Below are 16,838 nucleotides of genomic sequence, written 5' to 3'. Positions count from 1 at the left end.
GGAGGTCATACAGGCACGTGGAGGCCACACACACTACTGAGCCTCATTTTGACTTGTTTTAAGGACATTACATCAAAGTTGGATCGGCCTGTAGTGTGTTTTTCCACTTTAATTTTGAGGGTGACTCCAAATCCAGACCTCCATGGGTTAAAAAAATAGATTTCCATATTTTTTTTTTGTGTGATTTTGTTGTCAGCACATTCAACTATGTAAAGAACAAAGTATTTCAGAAGAATATTTAATTAATTCAGATCTAGGATGTGTTATTTTTGTGTTCCCTTTATTTTTTTGAGCAGTGTATATATATATATATATATATACACACACATATATATGTTCAGTTTGACTCCACTCCCCTTTTCTGTTAGGAACAGGTTGCCATCCACAACTTCTCACCCTTGGCCCCACATTAGCTTTCACCTGCACTATAATTTAGAGTATGATGTTAATTATATTTTATGCTACTGTTTCTGGTATGTAGCAGTAGTGGTACAGCTTTTCTTGGTGCTCAAACAGGGATCTGCCCACTCCATGCTTCATCTCTAAAGTTGGCCATCACAGATGTAGGATACACATTCCTTAATTGAATGACTTATTGTCTTCCACAGTTTGTACCATTCTTATTTCTAATACATACTTCATATTTTACTCCCATACATTTCACACATGTACATTCCTCAGTGTAGGACAGAGTGACCTCCGTACAATGTATCTATATCCATTTACGTATTTGGCTTCAGTATTCATCCCAATCCTTCAAAATTGATTTTTTTTTATTTTTTTTTATAAGAGGACACATTGTTCTTATTCCACTAGCGCCTAAGGTGGCCACCTGTTCCACCTTCCCTCGTCCTACTCTATCTATCTATCCATCCTATCTATATCTATCTATCTATCTATCTATCTAATCATTCTTCTAAAAAACAGGGAGAGAGCCCTACTAAATAGAGTAATGACCCCCTCTTCTGTGACAGTAAAGAGGTCTGACTATGGAAAACGGATGACAGCACTAGGTAGGCAGTGAGCAGGACAAATATCTTTTGTTATCAGGAGTAGTGTATTTACTTTTATTCTGCCAGGCACTCCTCCTGCAAGTGCCCAGGAGTTGGTGGTTCATGTAAAGCGCTCTCTTTAGTGAGTTGTCTCACTGTTCTCCTATCTACTACAGCTGGCAGTCAGAGTTGATGGGCAGAGCTCAATGCATAGAGCACTTCACAAAGAAGCACCTGCTCCTGGGCTCTTGCAGGGGCAGAACTTTGCAGAATAAAAGTTTATATTCACACTAGTCCTGATAATAAAAGGTCCACAAAAGTTATGTTTGTACTGTTACCCCAGCCCCCATTTAGGTTAAAACTGCTGACAGATTCCCTTCAATTAAATGATTTTAATCATGTTAGCTTTGTTCAGTATAAGAAACAAGTAGAAGAAAAAAAGACTTCATGAATATATAGATTCAGTAGGTCGTCATCTTAGTCTTTGCAAGCAAGGGCACAATAGTGTTTAATTTGCATATTCAGACGGACAGAATCAGCCTCTTCTCCAAGTATCTCTCGGAATCTGTAACGATAAGATTAATTCAGCAACATCATAGAAATTACGTAAGTACCTTATATGTGCTTGTTAAACTTTATACTATGATATAGATCTTCTGTTGCAAAAAACACGTTTCATTACAAGGCCTCATGCACACGAACGTATTTTATTTCCGTGTCTGTTCCATTTTTTTTGCCGACCGTATACAGAACCATTCATTTCAATGGGTCGGCAAAAAAATGGAAGTTACTCCGTGTGCATTCCGTTTCTGTATTTCTGTTCTGCAAAAAAATAGAACATGTCCTATTATTGTCTGCACTACAGACAAGGATATTACTGTTCTATTAGGGGCCAGCTGTTCCGTTCTGCAATATACGTAAAGCACATGGATGTCGCCTGTATTTTTTGCGAATCCGTTTTTTGCAGACTGCAAAATACATACGGTCGTGTGCATGAGCCCTAAGGGTTAGGGCTCATGCACACGAACGTATTTTTTGTCAGTGTCCATTCCTTTTTTTTTTTTTTGCGGCCCATATGCGGAACCATTCATTTCAATGGGGCCGCAAAAAAAAATGGAAATGACTGTGCATTCCATATCCGTATGTCCACAAGTCCGTTCCACAAAAAAAAATAGAACATGTCCTATTCTTGTCTGTTTTGCGGACAAGGAAAGGCATTTTTGCAATACATCTGCAAAAAAACTAATGTAACACGGATGTCATCAGTTTTTTTTGCGAGTCCGTGTTTTGCTGACCACAAAATACATACAGTCATGTATAGTCTTTTTTTTAATACATGTGTCTCTGAAACCCATAAAGTTTTTCTTTTCGGTTATGTTTCATAACATTTGTGCCTTTTTCAGTGATATCTGGGGATTTATTTTATAGTACTTTTTATTTTAGTATTTAGTAATATGTTTTAATTTTTTTATTCCCAGGAAAATGTAAAAAAAAAAAAAAAAAAAAAAGTGGGGAAAATAGTCTTTCTCCCTTTTTATTTTATTTTTTAATTCCACAAAATGCAACAATAACTTATGTCCCTTTGCCATAACAGTAGTTTTAAAATATGGGATTTATGGGTTATGGTCACTGGGGGCAGCAGTAGAAGCTTTGGTGTGGAATTTGGTGGACTATTTTTTATTTATTTTTTTATTTTACACTTTGTATCCCCCATAATGTTATCTAAGACCTTTGGGGGGCATTTAACATTTCATTTTTTACCTGATATAACAGCCCCAGATACTAGGGGAGTACAGCTATCAGAGGTTGTACAGGGCTGTACAACTGATCTGGGTCTGCTTAACAACAGCAGCTTTTGCAGATCACATTACACCTGTGATCGGAGCAGGCATGGATCTCGATACACAGCATTTCATTGAGCACTGCATATAGAGCGATAAAGAAGGTGGGGTTGGTAAAAAAAAAGTCTCTGTTCTCTATAGGGAGCCCTGCTGTCACTGACAGTGGGCTGCCTGCTTCTGCATGACTGCCTCGACATTATATTTAGTTGCTATGTAATGGCCTTGCATTTGAATCTGGATTTGGTTATCATCTATCCTAATTTTACAAAGTCTAGTGTGCTTTCTGTATATTCTGTCATCTGAACTTCCACGGAGTCTAGTGTGTTTTCTGGGATGTGTAGTTATGTTTAGATATGGTCAGTTCAGTATTGCTCCATTAAAGGGGTTCTGCAGTTATTTTAAACTGATGATCTAACCTCTGGATAGATCATCAGCATATGGTCGGCGGGGATCCGACACCCGGGATCCCCGCCGATCAGCTGTTTGAGAAGGCAGCAGCGCCGCGGCCTTCTCGCTGTTTACCGCAGGCCCAGTGACGTCACGACTAGTATCACTGGCCTGGGTGTGGCTAAGCTCCATTCAAGTGAACAGAGCTTAGCCCCTCCCAGGCCAGGGATACTAGTCCTGACGTCACTGGGCCTGAGGGTTACCAAGAGAAGGCCACGGCGCTACTGGAGCGCCGCTGCCTTCTCAAACAGCTGATCGGCGGGGGTCCCGGGGATAGATCATCAGTTTAAAAGAACTGCAGAACCCCTTTAATGTTCGTTTTTCATACATCCGCTATTTACATGTATACTACCCATCTGTCATCCACTCCATTACTAGATTATATCCTCTTTACATGACCTACAACACTCAGTTCCTGTCATTTACCTATGATTCTGTGTGTTACTTTCAACCAGTGTTGATATGTGCTTCATTTAACCCCTTAACGACCCAGGACGAGAATGCTCGTCCTCAATCGCCGGCACTTAGCGCTAAAGGACGAGCGTTCTCGTCCTGCAGTCGTTCCTCCCCCCGCGTGCTGTCCCCCCGATCAGCAGCAGAGATCCGGCGGTTACTGACAGCCGGATCCCTGTTCCATCCACCAGCATCGGCGGTAACGCCGATGCCGGTGGATTAGCCCCTCATATGACGCGGTCAGCGCTGACCGCGGCATATGGGAGGTTTGCGCTCCCTCACCTTATACATCGGGTCCCCGCATTGCTGTGGCGGGGACTCGATGGTTGCCATGGCAGCCCCAAGCCATTCCAAGGCTTGGGGCCTGTCATGTACGGAAGCCTAAGTGGCCCAGCCCTCAGGCTGGGTCTCCTATTCAACTGTTAGCGTCTTACAGTGTATTGTGCTGTATTGAAACAAGGATCAGACCCTGTCCCTCAGTGGGACAAAAAATAAAGTGGAAAAAAAAAAAGTTAATAAAATTAAAGTTTTACAAAAAAATTAAAAGTTTCAAGTAAAAAAAAAAGCGTCCTTTTCCAAAAATAAAGTAAAAAAAATTGTAATAAAAAAATAGGGAAAAGACATATAGACATATTAGGTATCGTCGCGTCCGTATCGACCGGCTCTATAAAAATATCACATGACCTCTAACCCCTCAGGTGAACACCGTCAAAAAGAAAAAACTGTGCTAAATAAACCATTTTTTGTCACCTTACATCACAAAAAGTGTAATAGCAAGCGATCAAAAAGTCATATGCACCCCAAAATAGTGCCAATCGAACCGACATCTTATCCCGCAAAAAATGAGACCCTACCCAAGATAATCGCCTAAAAAATGAAAAAACTATGGCTCTCAGAATATGGAGACACTAAAACATGATTTTTTTTTTTTAAACATAGAAACATAGAATGTGTCGGCAGATAAGAACCATTTGGCCCATCTAGTCTGCCCAATATACTGAATACTATGGATAGCCCCTGGCATGGGCGTAGCTAGAAATGCATGGGCCCCATAGCAAAAAAAATTTATGGGCCCCCCACATATCTATCGGGCCTCCCACCACCCCTTCCAGAGCTCCCACCCAAACACCCATCCTAGATCTCCCACCGCCATGAGCAGTTTCACACTTGCGGCAGGACGGATCCGACAGGCTGTTCACCATGTCGGATCCGTCCTGCGGCTATTTCGCCGTGCCCGCGGACCTCTGCTCCGTCCCCATTGACTATAATGGGGACGGGGCGGAGCTCCGGCGCAGCACGGCGGTGCATGGAGAAAGGCCGCCGGACTAAAATTACTGCATGTCAGGCTTTTTAGTCCGGCGGCTTTCTCCGTGCACCGCCGTGCTGCGCTGGAGCTCCGCCCCCGTCCCCATTATAGTCAATGGGGACGGAGCGGCGGTCCGCGGGCACGGCGAAATAGCCGCAGGACGGATCCGACATGGTGAACAGCCTGTCGGATCCGTCCTGCCGCAAGTGTGAAAGTACCCTTAAGAATTTAGATTATCTCAGAAATCATAAATTCTCAATAATCTCACTTCCTTAAATTCCAATGAATCACATATTCACATCACTTACTTGTAGTCACACAGACAGCAGGTGCCAGCCAGGCACAGACTGGAGTGGCACGACCGACGGCGTCACGGCCGGGACTGAGTCTGTCACTGGACTGGAGACTGGAGAGTGGAGACCAGGCAGTGAGGCAGGCACTGACTCCACTGAGACTGAGGACTGGAGTGACTGTGAGGTCACCGGTGAGTTCCCCTCTCTCTCACTTTCTCTGAGTGTCTGAGGCTCTGAGCTGCGCCGCCGCCTGCTCTGCTCAGCCAGACTGGTTTAGGGCAGTCAGATTAGCATATCAGCCGCCAGCCGCATAGCGCCTAATCTGACTGGCGCCAGTGCGGCCGGCGGGACCCTCCACTCTCCACAACAGCCAACAGGTACCCCGGCCCGGCCCCGCCCCCTCCACCGCCTGAGTCCGCCTCCTGAGTCCTCCCTCTAGTTACTAGGACTCTAGGAGGCGGAGCCGGAGGAAGTCTTTCCTGCACGCACTGCGCTGGTGCCAGCCTGGCTCCGCCTCTGCTACTCCCCTGTTCCGGCCCCCTCCACCGCCTACCTCATGTTCTCCTTCCTTGTGTGTGCGGCAGACAGTGCGCCCCGGCCCGGGCCCTCCTGCTCCTACTGCAGCTCCTCCTTCCTGTTGGCTTCCTTCCCCCCAGCCAGGCCCGAGCCGCGGACCGCCCGATCCTCGCCCAGTGGGCGGGCGGGCCTGGCTGGCTGTGCCTGCCTGTGTGTGTCATGTTTGTATTAATAAAAAAATTAAAAATTATGCGGTCCGGACGGGCCCCCAGTGGCGTAGGGCCCCATAGCCACTGCTATGGTTGCTATGGCGATCCCTACGCCACTGGCCCCTGGCCCTATCTTATATGAAGGATGGCCTTATGCCTATCCCATGCATGCTTAAACTCCTCCACTGTATTTGCAGCTACCACTTCTGCAGGAAGGCTATTCCATGCATCCACTACTCTCTCAGTAAAGTAATACTTCCTGATATTACTTTTAAACCTTTGCCCCTCTAATTTAAAACTATGTCCTCTTGTAGCAGTTTTTCTTCTTTTAAATATTCTCTCCTCTTTTACCTTGTTGATTTTCTTTATGTATTTAAAAGTTTCTATCATATCCCCTCTGTCTCGTCTTTCTTCCAAGCTATACATGTTAAGGTTCTTTAATCTTTCCTGGTAAGTTTTATCCTGCAATCCATGTACCAGTTTAGTAGCTCTTCTCTGAACTCTCTCCAAAGTATCAATATCCTTCTGGAGATATGGTCTCCAGTACTGAGCACAATACTCCAAATGAGGTCTCACTAGTGCTCTGTAGAGCGGCATGAGCACCTCCCTCTTTCTACTAGTAATGCCTCTCCCTATACACCCAAGCATTCTGCTAGCATTTCCTGCTGCTCTATGACATTGTCTGCCTACCTTTAAGTCTTCTGAAATAATGACCCCTAAATCCCTTTCCTCAGCTACTGAGGTTAGGACTGTATCACTGATTTTATATTCTGCTCTTGGGTTTTTACGCCCCAGGTGCATTATTTTGCACTTATTCACATTAAATTTTAGTTGCCAGATTTTTGACCATTCCTCTAGTTTTCCTAAATCCTTTTCCATTTGGTGTATCCCTCCAGGAACATCAACCCTGTTACAAATCTTTGTGTCATCAGCAAAAAGACACACCTTACCATCGAGGCCTTCTGCAATTTCGCTAATAAAGATATTAAATAATATGGGTCCCAGAACAGATCCCTGAGGTACCCCACTGGTAACAAGACCTTGGTCTGAATATACTCCATTGACTACAACCCTCTGTTGCCTGTCCCTCAGCCACTGCCTAATCCATTCAACAATATGGGAGTCCAAGCCCAAAGACTGCAATTTATTGATAAGCCTTCTGTGTGGGACAGTATCGAAAGCCTTACTGAAGTCTAGATAAGCGATGTCTACTGCACCTCCGCCATCTATTGTTTTAGTCACCCAATCAAAAAAATCAATAAGATTAGTTTGACATGATCTCCCTGAAGTAAACCCATGCTGTTTTTCATCTTTCAATCCATGGGATTTTAGATGTTCCACAATCCTCTCCTTAAGTATGGTTTCCATTAATTTCCCCACTATTGATGTCAGGCTTACTGGCCTATAGTTGCCCGATTCCTCCCTACTACCTTTCTTGTGAATCGGCACAACATTTGCTAATTTCCAATCTTCTGGGACGACTCCTGTTGCCAGTGATTGGTTAAATAAATCTGTTAATGGTTTTGCTAGTTCACCGCTGAGCTCTTTTAATAGCTTTGGGTGTATCCCATCAGGCCCCTGTGACTTATTTGTATTGATTTTTAGACAGCTGACTTAGAACCTCTTCCTCTGTAAAGACACATGCATCAAAAGATTCATTAGTCTTCTTTCCTAACTGAGGTCCTTTTCCTTCATTTTCCTTCGTAAAGACTGAACAGAAGTATTCATTGAGGCAGTCAGCTAGTTCTTTATCTTCTTCCATATACCTTCCTTCTTTTGTTTTTAATTTTGTAATTCCTTGTTTTAGTTTCCTTATTTCATTTATGTATCTGAAGAATGCCTTATCGCCTTTTTTCCCTGACTGAGCTAATTTCTCTTCTGCCTGTGCTTTAGAAGCTCTTATAACTTGTTTGGCCTCTCTCTGCCTAATCTTGTAAATTAGCCTGTCATCCTCGTTTTTATTTTTTTTTAAACATGATATTATTGTGTAAAACTTACATAAATAAAATAATGATATACATATTTAGGTATCACCGCGTTCGTATCGACCGGCTCTATAGAAATATCACATGACCTAACCCCTCAGGTGAACACCTTAAAAAAATAAAAATAAAAACTGTGCTAAATAAACAACTTTTGGTCACCTTACATCACAAAAAGTGTAAGGCTGGGTTCACACTTGAGCGTTTTACAGCGCGTTCAAACGCGCTGTAAAACGCTCAACACATGAAAACCAATGCTTCACTATGGCCCTGGTTCTCACTTGAGCGTTTTACAGCGCTGAAAAACGCGCTGTAAAACGCCCTACGCTCAAACAAGTACTTGAGCTTCTTTGGGGCGTTTTGACGCGCGTTTGTGGCCATAGGACATTGCAGTCAATCACACAAACGCGCGTCAAATGCGCGTTTACTATTGCAAAAAACGCTCGTCAAAAACGCGCGTCAAAAACGCGCGTTAAACGCGCATATCAAAGACGCTCAGGTCTGAACCCAGCCTAATAGCAAGCGATCAAAAAGTCATATGCACCCTAAAATAGTGCGAATCAAACAGTCATCTCATCCCGCAAAAATCATACCCTACCCAAGATAATCGCCCAAAAACTGAAAAAACTATGGCTCTTAGACTATGGAGACACTAAAACATGATTTTTTTTGTTTAAAAAATGAAATCATTGTGTAAAACTTACATAAATAAAAATAATTGTATACATATTAGGTATTGCCGCGTCCGTGACAACCTGCTCTATAAAAATACTACATGATCTAACCTGTCAGATGAATGTTGTAAATAACAAAAAAAAAAACTGTGCCAAAATAGCTATTTTTTGTTACCTTGCCTCACATAAAGTGTAATATAGAGCAACCAAAAATCATATGTACCCTAAACTAGTACCAACAAAACTCCACCCTATCCCGTAGTTTCGAAAATGGGGTCACTTTTTTGGATTTTCTACTCTAGGGGTGCATCAGGGGAGCTTCAAATGGGACATGGTGTCAAAAAAACCAGTCTAGCAAAATATGCCTTCCAAAAACCGTATGGCATTCCTTTCCTTCTGCGCCCTGCCGTGTGCCCATACAGCAGTTTACGACCACATATTGGTGTTTCTGTAAACTACAGAATCAGGGCCATAAATAATGAGTTTTGTTTGGCTGTTAACCCTTGCTTTGTAACTGGAAAAAAAATATTAAAATGGAAAAATCTGCTAAAAAAGTGAAATTTTTAAATTGTATCTCTATTTTCCATTAATTCTTGTGGAACACCTAAAGGGTTAACGACGTTTGTAAAATCTGTTTTGAATATCTTGAGGAGTGTAGTTTCTAGAATGGGGTCATTTTTGGGTTGTTTCTATCATGTAAGCTTCACAAAGTGACTTCAGACCTGAACTGGTCCTTAAAAAGTTGTTTTTTTAAAATTTCTGAGAAATTTCAAGATTTACTTCTAAACTTCTAAGCCTTGTAACGTCCCCCAAAAATAAAATGTCATTCCCAAAATTATCCTAACATGAAGAAGACATATGGGAAATGTAAAGTAATAACTATTTTTGTAGGTATTAATATGTATTATAGAAGTAGAGAAATTGAAACTTGGAAATTTGCTAATTTTTCCATATTTTTGGCAAATTTGGTATTTTTTTATAAATAAAAATGAATTGTTTTGACTCCATTTTACCAGTGTCATGAAGTACAATATGTGACGAAAAAACTATCTGAGAATGGCCTGGATAAGTCAAAGCGTTTTAAAGTTATCACCACATAAAGTGACACTGGTCAGATTTGCAAAAAATGGCCTTGTCCTGAAGGTGAAAATGAGCTCGGTCCTTAAGGGTTAAGTGATTTTTGTAGCCATCTGGTTGTTGTGAAATTCAGTCCTACTGTAGGTCCTTGGGTGTATCTGAGTACCATAAGTCACAGGTACACAAAGGAAGGGCCGAGTCTAGTCTCTAGAGCAGGCATGCTCAACCAGTGGCCCTCCAGCTGTTGTAAAACTACAACTCCCACCATGTGCTGCTGTAGGCTCATAGCTGTAGACTGTCTGGGAATGCTGGGAGTTGTAGTTTTTCAACAGCTGGAGGGCCACAGGTTGAGCATGCATGCTCTAGATGTTCACTTCTGCAGTCTTGTGCACGGCTGGGGTTAGTATAGTCAGCCACAAATGTTTTCATTCCACCCCCAATTATATTCTTCTAGGTTGTTATTGTAACACCCCAGAGTTGTGTTACTAAACTCATCTACCACGCTACAATCTGTTTAAAGCCTTAACCTTGTCATCTCATGTAATTTCACATAATCTCCTCACAACTGTGCATTCTAAACCTTGTCAAATGTATAATTGTTGCAATTTTCATGTTCACCAGCAGGTGGCAGCAATGTTCTGGCAAGGACTTAAGTTCAGTTTAGTGTTCCTAGGCTGGAATAGTTCATTCCAGTTTAGCTCCCCCCTCTGTGAGCAGAGTGGGTTGCGCCCACATCCTGCCTCATAGGTGGAGAAGGAAATTAGTGTGTAGTCCACCCCCTGCTAGGGGTAGGGTGTGCATGTTAGGAGCTCCCTGAGATAGAGAAGAAAGCCAGGATCTTGTCTCGGCTGAGACATTGATCATCATCCTCAGCCTGAGCTCTGCAGCCTCAGCTGGAAGAAGCAAGCAGACACACTCCAGAATTCCAGGAAGAAAGCATACCCTGTGAAGACAACTGTAAGTAAAGTCCAGAGACCCAGGAGAAGCCATATTCCTCCTCCGCTAGTCAGTCCCCAGACAGCAGAAGATAGAAAGTGCAGAAGCCAAATTCCTGCCACAGTATAGAGCTACAAAGCAGACGTCCTTTCCTGCAAGCTCCAGGTTGAGAGAGCAGAAGATAAATTCCTGCCAACTATTGCTGTATCTTGCTTGGATGAAAGTTGCAACCAGTAAACACAAGTTTGAACTTCATCAAAAGTCTGAATCTCCATTTCTGCTACAGAATCCCTCTATTATTCCTACTAGCACCACACTCATTTTATTGCAAGCGAGCCAGGATCCAGGAGTCCACCCGTGCCCAGGTAAGAGACACCGTTGACACCATTCCTACTACCATACAGAGACATTACACCCCTCTGGCATTCCTAACCTGGGGCGTGAGTTATAACATCCTTGGAGGGCCCTGTGACAGTACCCTGCGCACGCTGCAATTGGCGTCACAAACTAAACTATAGACTATTATACCCATATCCTGACCCACTGCATAATTTGGCGTCAGAGTGCATACCCCGGTCCAGCTCATTGCATTATCTAGAAGAATACACAAGTTTAAATATGGTTGTTTAGGGGTTAGAAATTCCTATATGTATTCTTGTAATATCCCTAGTGACCTACAGTAACTTAGTGATTAACTTAGTATCTCTGGTTGTCTAGAGAAGGCATTCTCAAACTGCGGCCCTCCAGCTGTTGCAAAACTACAACTCCCAGCATGCCCGAACAGCCTACAGGTATCAGCCTACAGAAGGGCACTGTGGGAGTTGTAGTTTTACAACCGCTGGAGGGCCGCAGTTTGAGGATGCCTGGTCTAGAGTGATTAAGTAATAAATATTAATATCATTATCCATGGTGGTCTAGGATGATTGTGGGTTAATAAGTATGACTTAAAGGATGGAAGATACTCAGGCCCGTAAACCACCCGTCTACCTTACCGCCCCCTCCTGTTCCCCAATTAACACACAGAGACATCTTCTTGGGAAAAGAGCCTTCTCGGCCAATTTATTCAACAACATTAATTATCACTTCACAGAAATACGTAATAACACGCATAACATATCAATTACCATAACAATTACCATAACATCTGAACCATTGAATAGGATCCTAGAAGGCAACAGGTAAGCTGTGTTCTCCACCATTCACCTCCACTTGTAATATCGCCTTACCCTCGGCCGCGGTCACCGACCCGAGAGCACCGAATACTCCAACTGTAATTAGTCTCCCCTGTAGGCCCATCTGCCCAACAGGAGCCCCATGCACAAGCTTACCGAACCTCCTGAGATGCACACTCCACCTTGGCATGCACCTCTTAAACCTATCATTGCCTTCCAGGACCCTCCATTACCACGCCACGAACGACCATAGGAGAAACCTCACCTATGGGAGTCCTGCCACACACGAAAAGCCGTCTCCAGACCCTTCTGAATTCCTAAGGCCCACATGTCAATACCCACCTCATTCAGGTGAACACCATCAGACCTAAGGAACTGAGGCGATGCCGCCTCCAGCTCCCGGTGCCGCACCACAATTCCACCATGGCGCCTCACAAAACGTCCAACCTCCCTATTAAGTTTAGCCCGGGCCTTGTTAAGCCGGTCAACCGACCTCGCAAAACGCCAGACTCTCTGAGCCACCACCTCGGACCAAACCACCAACACACCCGGAACATCCGACCACAAACGCAGGAGATCCAGCTTCATATCACGAATCACCTCCTTAGTACTGCGAACACCCAGGTCATTCCCCCCAATGTGCAATACCACAATATCAGGTGACCTATCCAACGAAACTGAAGCATGAAATTCCGGAAGCACCCCGTATGCCAATCCAGCGCACTTGCATGTCAGCCGGGTCAAACCCCAACTGCCGTCCGTTCCTCCGCACGTCCGCCCGCAATGCTCCCCAGTACACGTAGGAGTGTCCGAAGATCCAAGCCATACAAGCCGACCCTGTAAACACATAAAATTATAACCTAACTCACCAGACAGCGTAATAAAAATACCGTATAAACAACTGAACATTGCTCCCCTTGGCACTCACAACATGTGAGTACGAACATACGACTGATAACACCTAGATTCCCACCGGCCAATACGTTTAATGGCCTCCTCCCCTAGGCCCCATCTGGCCGCCTCCGTTGCCGCCCCAATCCTAAAGGAATGGGACGCAAAGTCCTGAGCCGGGTAACCCGCTGCAACCAAACACTTCCGAAAAACAGCAACAAACTGATACCTCGACAATGCCGACCCATCTACATGCATCAACAACGAACCCACCTCATCCGGCCTAACCACTAACAACTCCTCCACACACCTGACCGGACACAAGACCGACCCAAGCAAAGGGCGCAATATAATAACCACCCCTTTGCCCTCCTGATCCGTCTTAGACCTACGCAATATGCAACGCAGACCCCCCCAGAAAAACACACATCCTGCCGCAACAAACCTCCCCCACATGACCGATTACCCGACACCAATTCAGACACCCTGAATGCCCCAATAAAGGCCAAGGAAAAAGCAGCCCTAAACAAACAAACCTCATAAGGCGTCAAACACACCACACCAACCATCTCCCACAACGACTGCAACACTGCCCACGAAACCGGCCTGCGCGTATCTGGCCGCGCGGCACTACACCTATAACCCTTCAAAGCTTGCCTAACCAGAAAGCAGTTAGACACCTCCATAAGACCCCGCAACCGCAACCAAAAATTGACGGCTGCCACTCGCTTGGAAACCACCGAAACAGACACCCCCGAACTATAAGACAAACCGATAAAATAAACCAACAACATCTGAAAATCCTCCACTACCTCACAACCCCCCACCTGATCCAACAACTGCTCCCACTGGGACCACACCGAAGAATACGCCAACCACGTACTCATACTCACGGACCGGCAAATCAACTCAGAGGAGACCCCAAGGCCATGTTCCAGAGCCACTGAGGACATAATAGACCCGTCTCGTCCGCATCCGGCACCAGCCCGCGAAAACGATCCCACTGAAAGTGAGAAAGTGAATCAGCAATGTCGTTATCAACACCCGGGACATGCACAGCCACAAAACAGGCATTCAACCGCAAGCCACTAAGCACTAAATGGCGAAGAAAGCGCACCACCGGGGGCGAATTAGCAGACTGACTGTTAATCGCCTGAACCACCCCCATGTTGTCACAGCAAAATCTCACTCTTTTATTCCTGAGCACGTCCCCCCACAACTCAACAGACAAAATGATCGGAAACAATTCCAACAAAACCAGATTTCTCAAAAAACCTGCCTCTACCCAAACCTCCGGCCAGGCACCAGCTCTCCACTGCCCCCCGCAAAAGGCCCCGTAACCACAAGACCCCGACGCATCCGTACTCAACTCCAAATCAACACTGGACACAGGCGCCCCCATCCACACCGAACGCCCATTAAATTCCTCCAGAAAACGCTCCCACACCAGCAGTTCATCCCGAACCTCAGATGATAATCGCAAAAAATGGAAGGGCATCCGCACCCCAGCCGTCGCCATGGCCAAGCGCCTGCAGAACACCCGGGCCTTTGGCAGAATTCTGCATGCAAAATTCAGCTTCCCTAGAACCGACTGCACACGCCGCAACTGCACCTTTTTCGCCCTCCTCAAAAAAGCAATATCATCGCGCAAGTCCGCCACCTTCTCCTCCGGCAACCGACACTCCATGGCCACACTGTCTATCACTATACCCAAAAATTTCACAGACGTCGCCGGGCCCTCCGTCTTTTCGGGCGCCAACGGGACACCCAAACGACCAGCTATGCTCTCCATCGTGTGAAGTAACACCGAACAAACCTGCTGTCACGGCTGTGACTGATCCAGACAGGTCTGGGAGGAGAAGGTTGCAGCGACTTGCTACTCGCGATAGCTTGTGAGTTTGCTCCGTGGTTCAGGGTATGTCATCTGGGTTTTGCCTTGTGAACCTTTTTGTCCTGACTGGGAGTTTGTAGGCATCCTTCTCAGGTGAGTCCTGTCTGCCACTCCCAGCTACTATATTAGTTTCACTTTGACTTGCAGTCATTGCCAGATATAGTCCTTACTTCCAGTGCTACTCTGACCTTGGAAGGAGATCGTTTGATGGTGTTGCTGTGGAGCTCTTGTCCGGCGTGGACTGTCGTGTTTGGGATCACCTTCTCTGCTCGTGACTGGATAAGTCTACCTCTGCTGTTGTTTGTTTGTTGCTGTCTTTCCCTGTTGTTTTCCTAGACGTGAGTGATGGTGACTAGCGCTCCCATCGGCCTTTCCCCAGTCCAGTCTTGTTAGGGCGACTGAGGGTTTAGGCATCCTGCTCGCCGCACGGGTTCACACCCCGTCTAGGGTATCAGGGCAGACAGGTGCCAGCTTAGGGTTAGTCAGGGGTGGCCATTCTATTTCCCATCCGTAGATAAGGGTCCCCCTTCCCCTCCGTCTGGTGCGACACGACTGCTGCTGGGATAGCGGTCGTGACAGTATATCTGGCCTTTTAAAAAAAAAAAAAAAAAAAAAGTGACATTTCTTTTTTTTTTTTTTTTTTTTTTTTTTTGATGCTTGCTGTTTTGCTTTGTATTTTGTCTGTTCCACTATGGATCCGGTTTCGGTTTTGGCGAAACATTTACAGGGGTTATCCCTTGAAGTGGCAGGATTAAAAGCAACAGTGCTGCAGCAGCAATCCTTGGGTTCCACCGTTGCTATGGGAAACCAAGGTACTCCTGAGCCAAAAGTGGCTTTACCTGATAGGTTCTCTGGAGGGAGAGACCAATTTGTAACCTTCAGAGAAGCTTGCAAATTGTTCTTCAGGTTACGCCCTAGATCCTCCGGCGGTGAGGAACAACGGGTGGGCATTGTAATTTCTCTCCTGCAAGGAGATTCGCAGGCTTGGGCTTTCTCCCTACCATCAGACTCTCCGGCCTTACGATCAGTGGAGGAGTTTTTGGAAGCCCTGGGTCTCGTATATGATGACCCGGACAGGGTCTCACTGGCTGAGTGTAAGCTACGTAGACTTCGGCAAGAGAACCGGTCTGCTGAACTATATTGTTCCGAATTCCGTAGGTGGGCTACTGATACGTTATGGAACGACTCGGCCCTTAGGAGTCAGTTCTGCCAGGTGTTGTCTGAAAAATTAAAAGACGCGCTGGCGGTATACGAGGTCCCTGGGTCTCTTGAGGCTGCTATGTCTCTGTCCATAAGAATCGACAGACGACTCAGGGAGAGACTATTAAATTTTACGGAGGCCTCTATAGGGCAGGGATCGGTCTGTTATGGTCCAGTCGAACCAATGCAAATAGGGGGCGCCACTAGACGGTTGAATCCTCCTAAGTTCCGCCGTAGGTCAGAGGTTTGTTTTCGTTGTGGGGGGAGGGGTCATTTTGTAAAGGTTTGTCCCTCAGAACCCAAGAGACCACAAACAAAGGAGCCGCCGGAAAAACTAGAGTCCCCAGATTGTGCGGAGGAGAACAGTCTGGGCGTATTCGTTTCCTCCATACGCATGTCTCAGTTTTTGTTGTCCGCTACCGTTGAGGCGGGCAATAAAACTGAGATCTGTTCCGTTTTTTTGGACAGTGGGGCCGGGGTCAACTTGGTGGATTCACTGTTTGCTCAGGCTCTGGGTTTTACTCCGGAACCGGTATGCAGAACTATTCCTGTGTTTGCCATCGACTCCTCCCCTCTTACTCAGAGAGAGTTAACTCAGATCATCCATAATATCCATCTGCAGGTAGGGGACCTCCATAAAGAGCATATCTCTTGTTATTTCCTGGACGGTCTTCCGGCTCCTATGGTATTGGGGCTTCCCTGGCTGGTGACTCACAATCCAGTGGTGGATTGGCAGGCCGGGGAGATTGTGGAGTGGAGTGAACATTGTAAGGACAACTGCTTGAGTAGTAGGTGCTCTACACTCTCTGTAACATCTTTACCTGCCTTTCTGTCAGATTTTATGGATGTGTTCTCTGAGAAGGGTTGTCAGGGGTTACCACCTCATCGTCCATATGATTGCCCGATTAATCTATTACCTGGGGCAAAACTACCTAAAACCCGGTTATACAATCTTTCC

General features: G+C 45.4%; 1 protein-coding gene across 1 annotated transcript in view; it reads right to left on the bottom strand.

Moving 5' to 3' along the window:
* Positions 1 to 1,435: 1,435 nt before the first annotated feature.
* LOC121008606 (putative methyltransferase DDB_G0268948) overlaps positions 1,436 to 16,838 on the bottom strand; it is a 116,480-nt gene continuing 101,077 nt past the window's right edge. Inside the window, exon 6 of the mRNA XM_040441255.1 lies at positions 1,436 to 1,557. Within this exon, the coding sequence (XP_040297189.1) occupies positions 1,470 to 1,557 (88 nt within the window). The 3' untranslated portion in view covers positions 1,436 to 1,469. The remainder of the gene's footprint in view (positions 1,558 to 16,838) is intronic.

The sequence above is a fragment of the Bufo bufo genome, chromosome 7 (genome assembly GCF_905171765.1).
Source record: "Bufo bufo chromosome 7, aBufBuf1.1, whole genome shotgun sequence".
NCBI classification, from domain to species: domain Eukaryota; kingdom Metazoa; phylum Chordata; class Amphibia; order Anura; family Bufonidae; genus Bufo; species Bufo bufo.
Note: the sequence above shows the minus strand (reverse complement) of the source record. Positions and strands in the feature narration are given on the sequence as shown.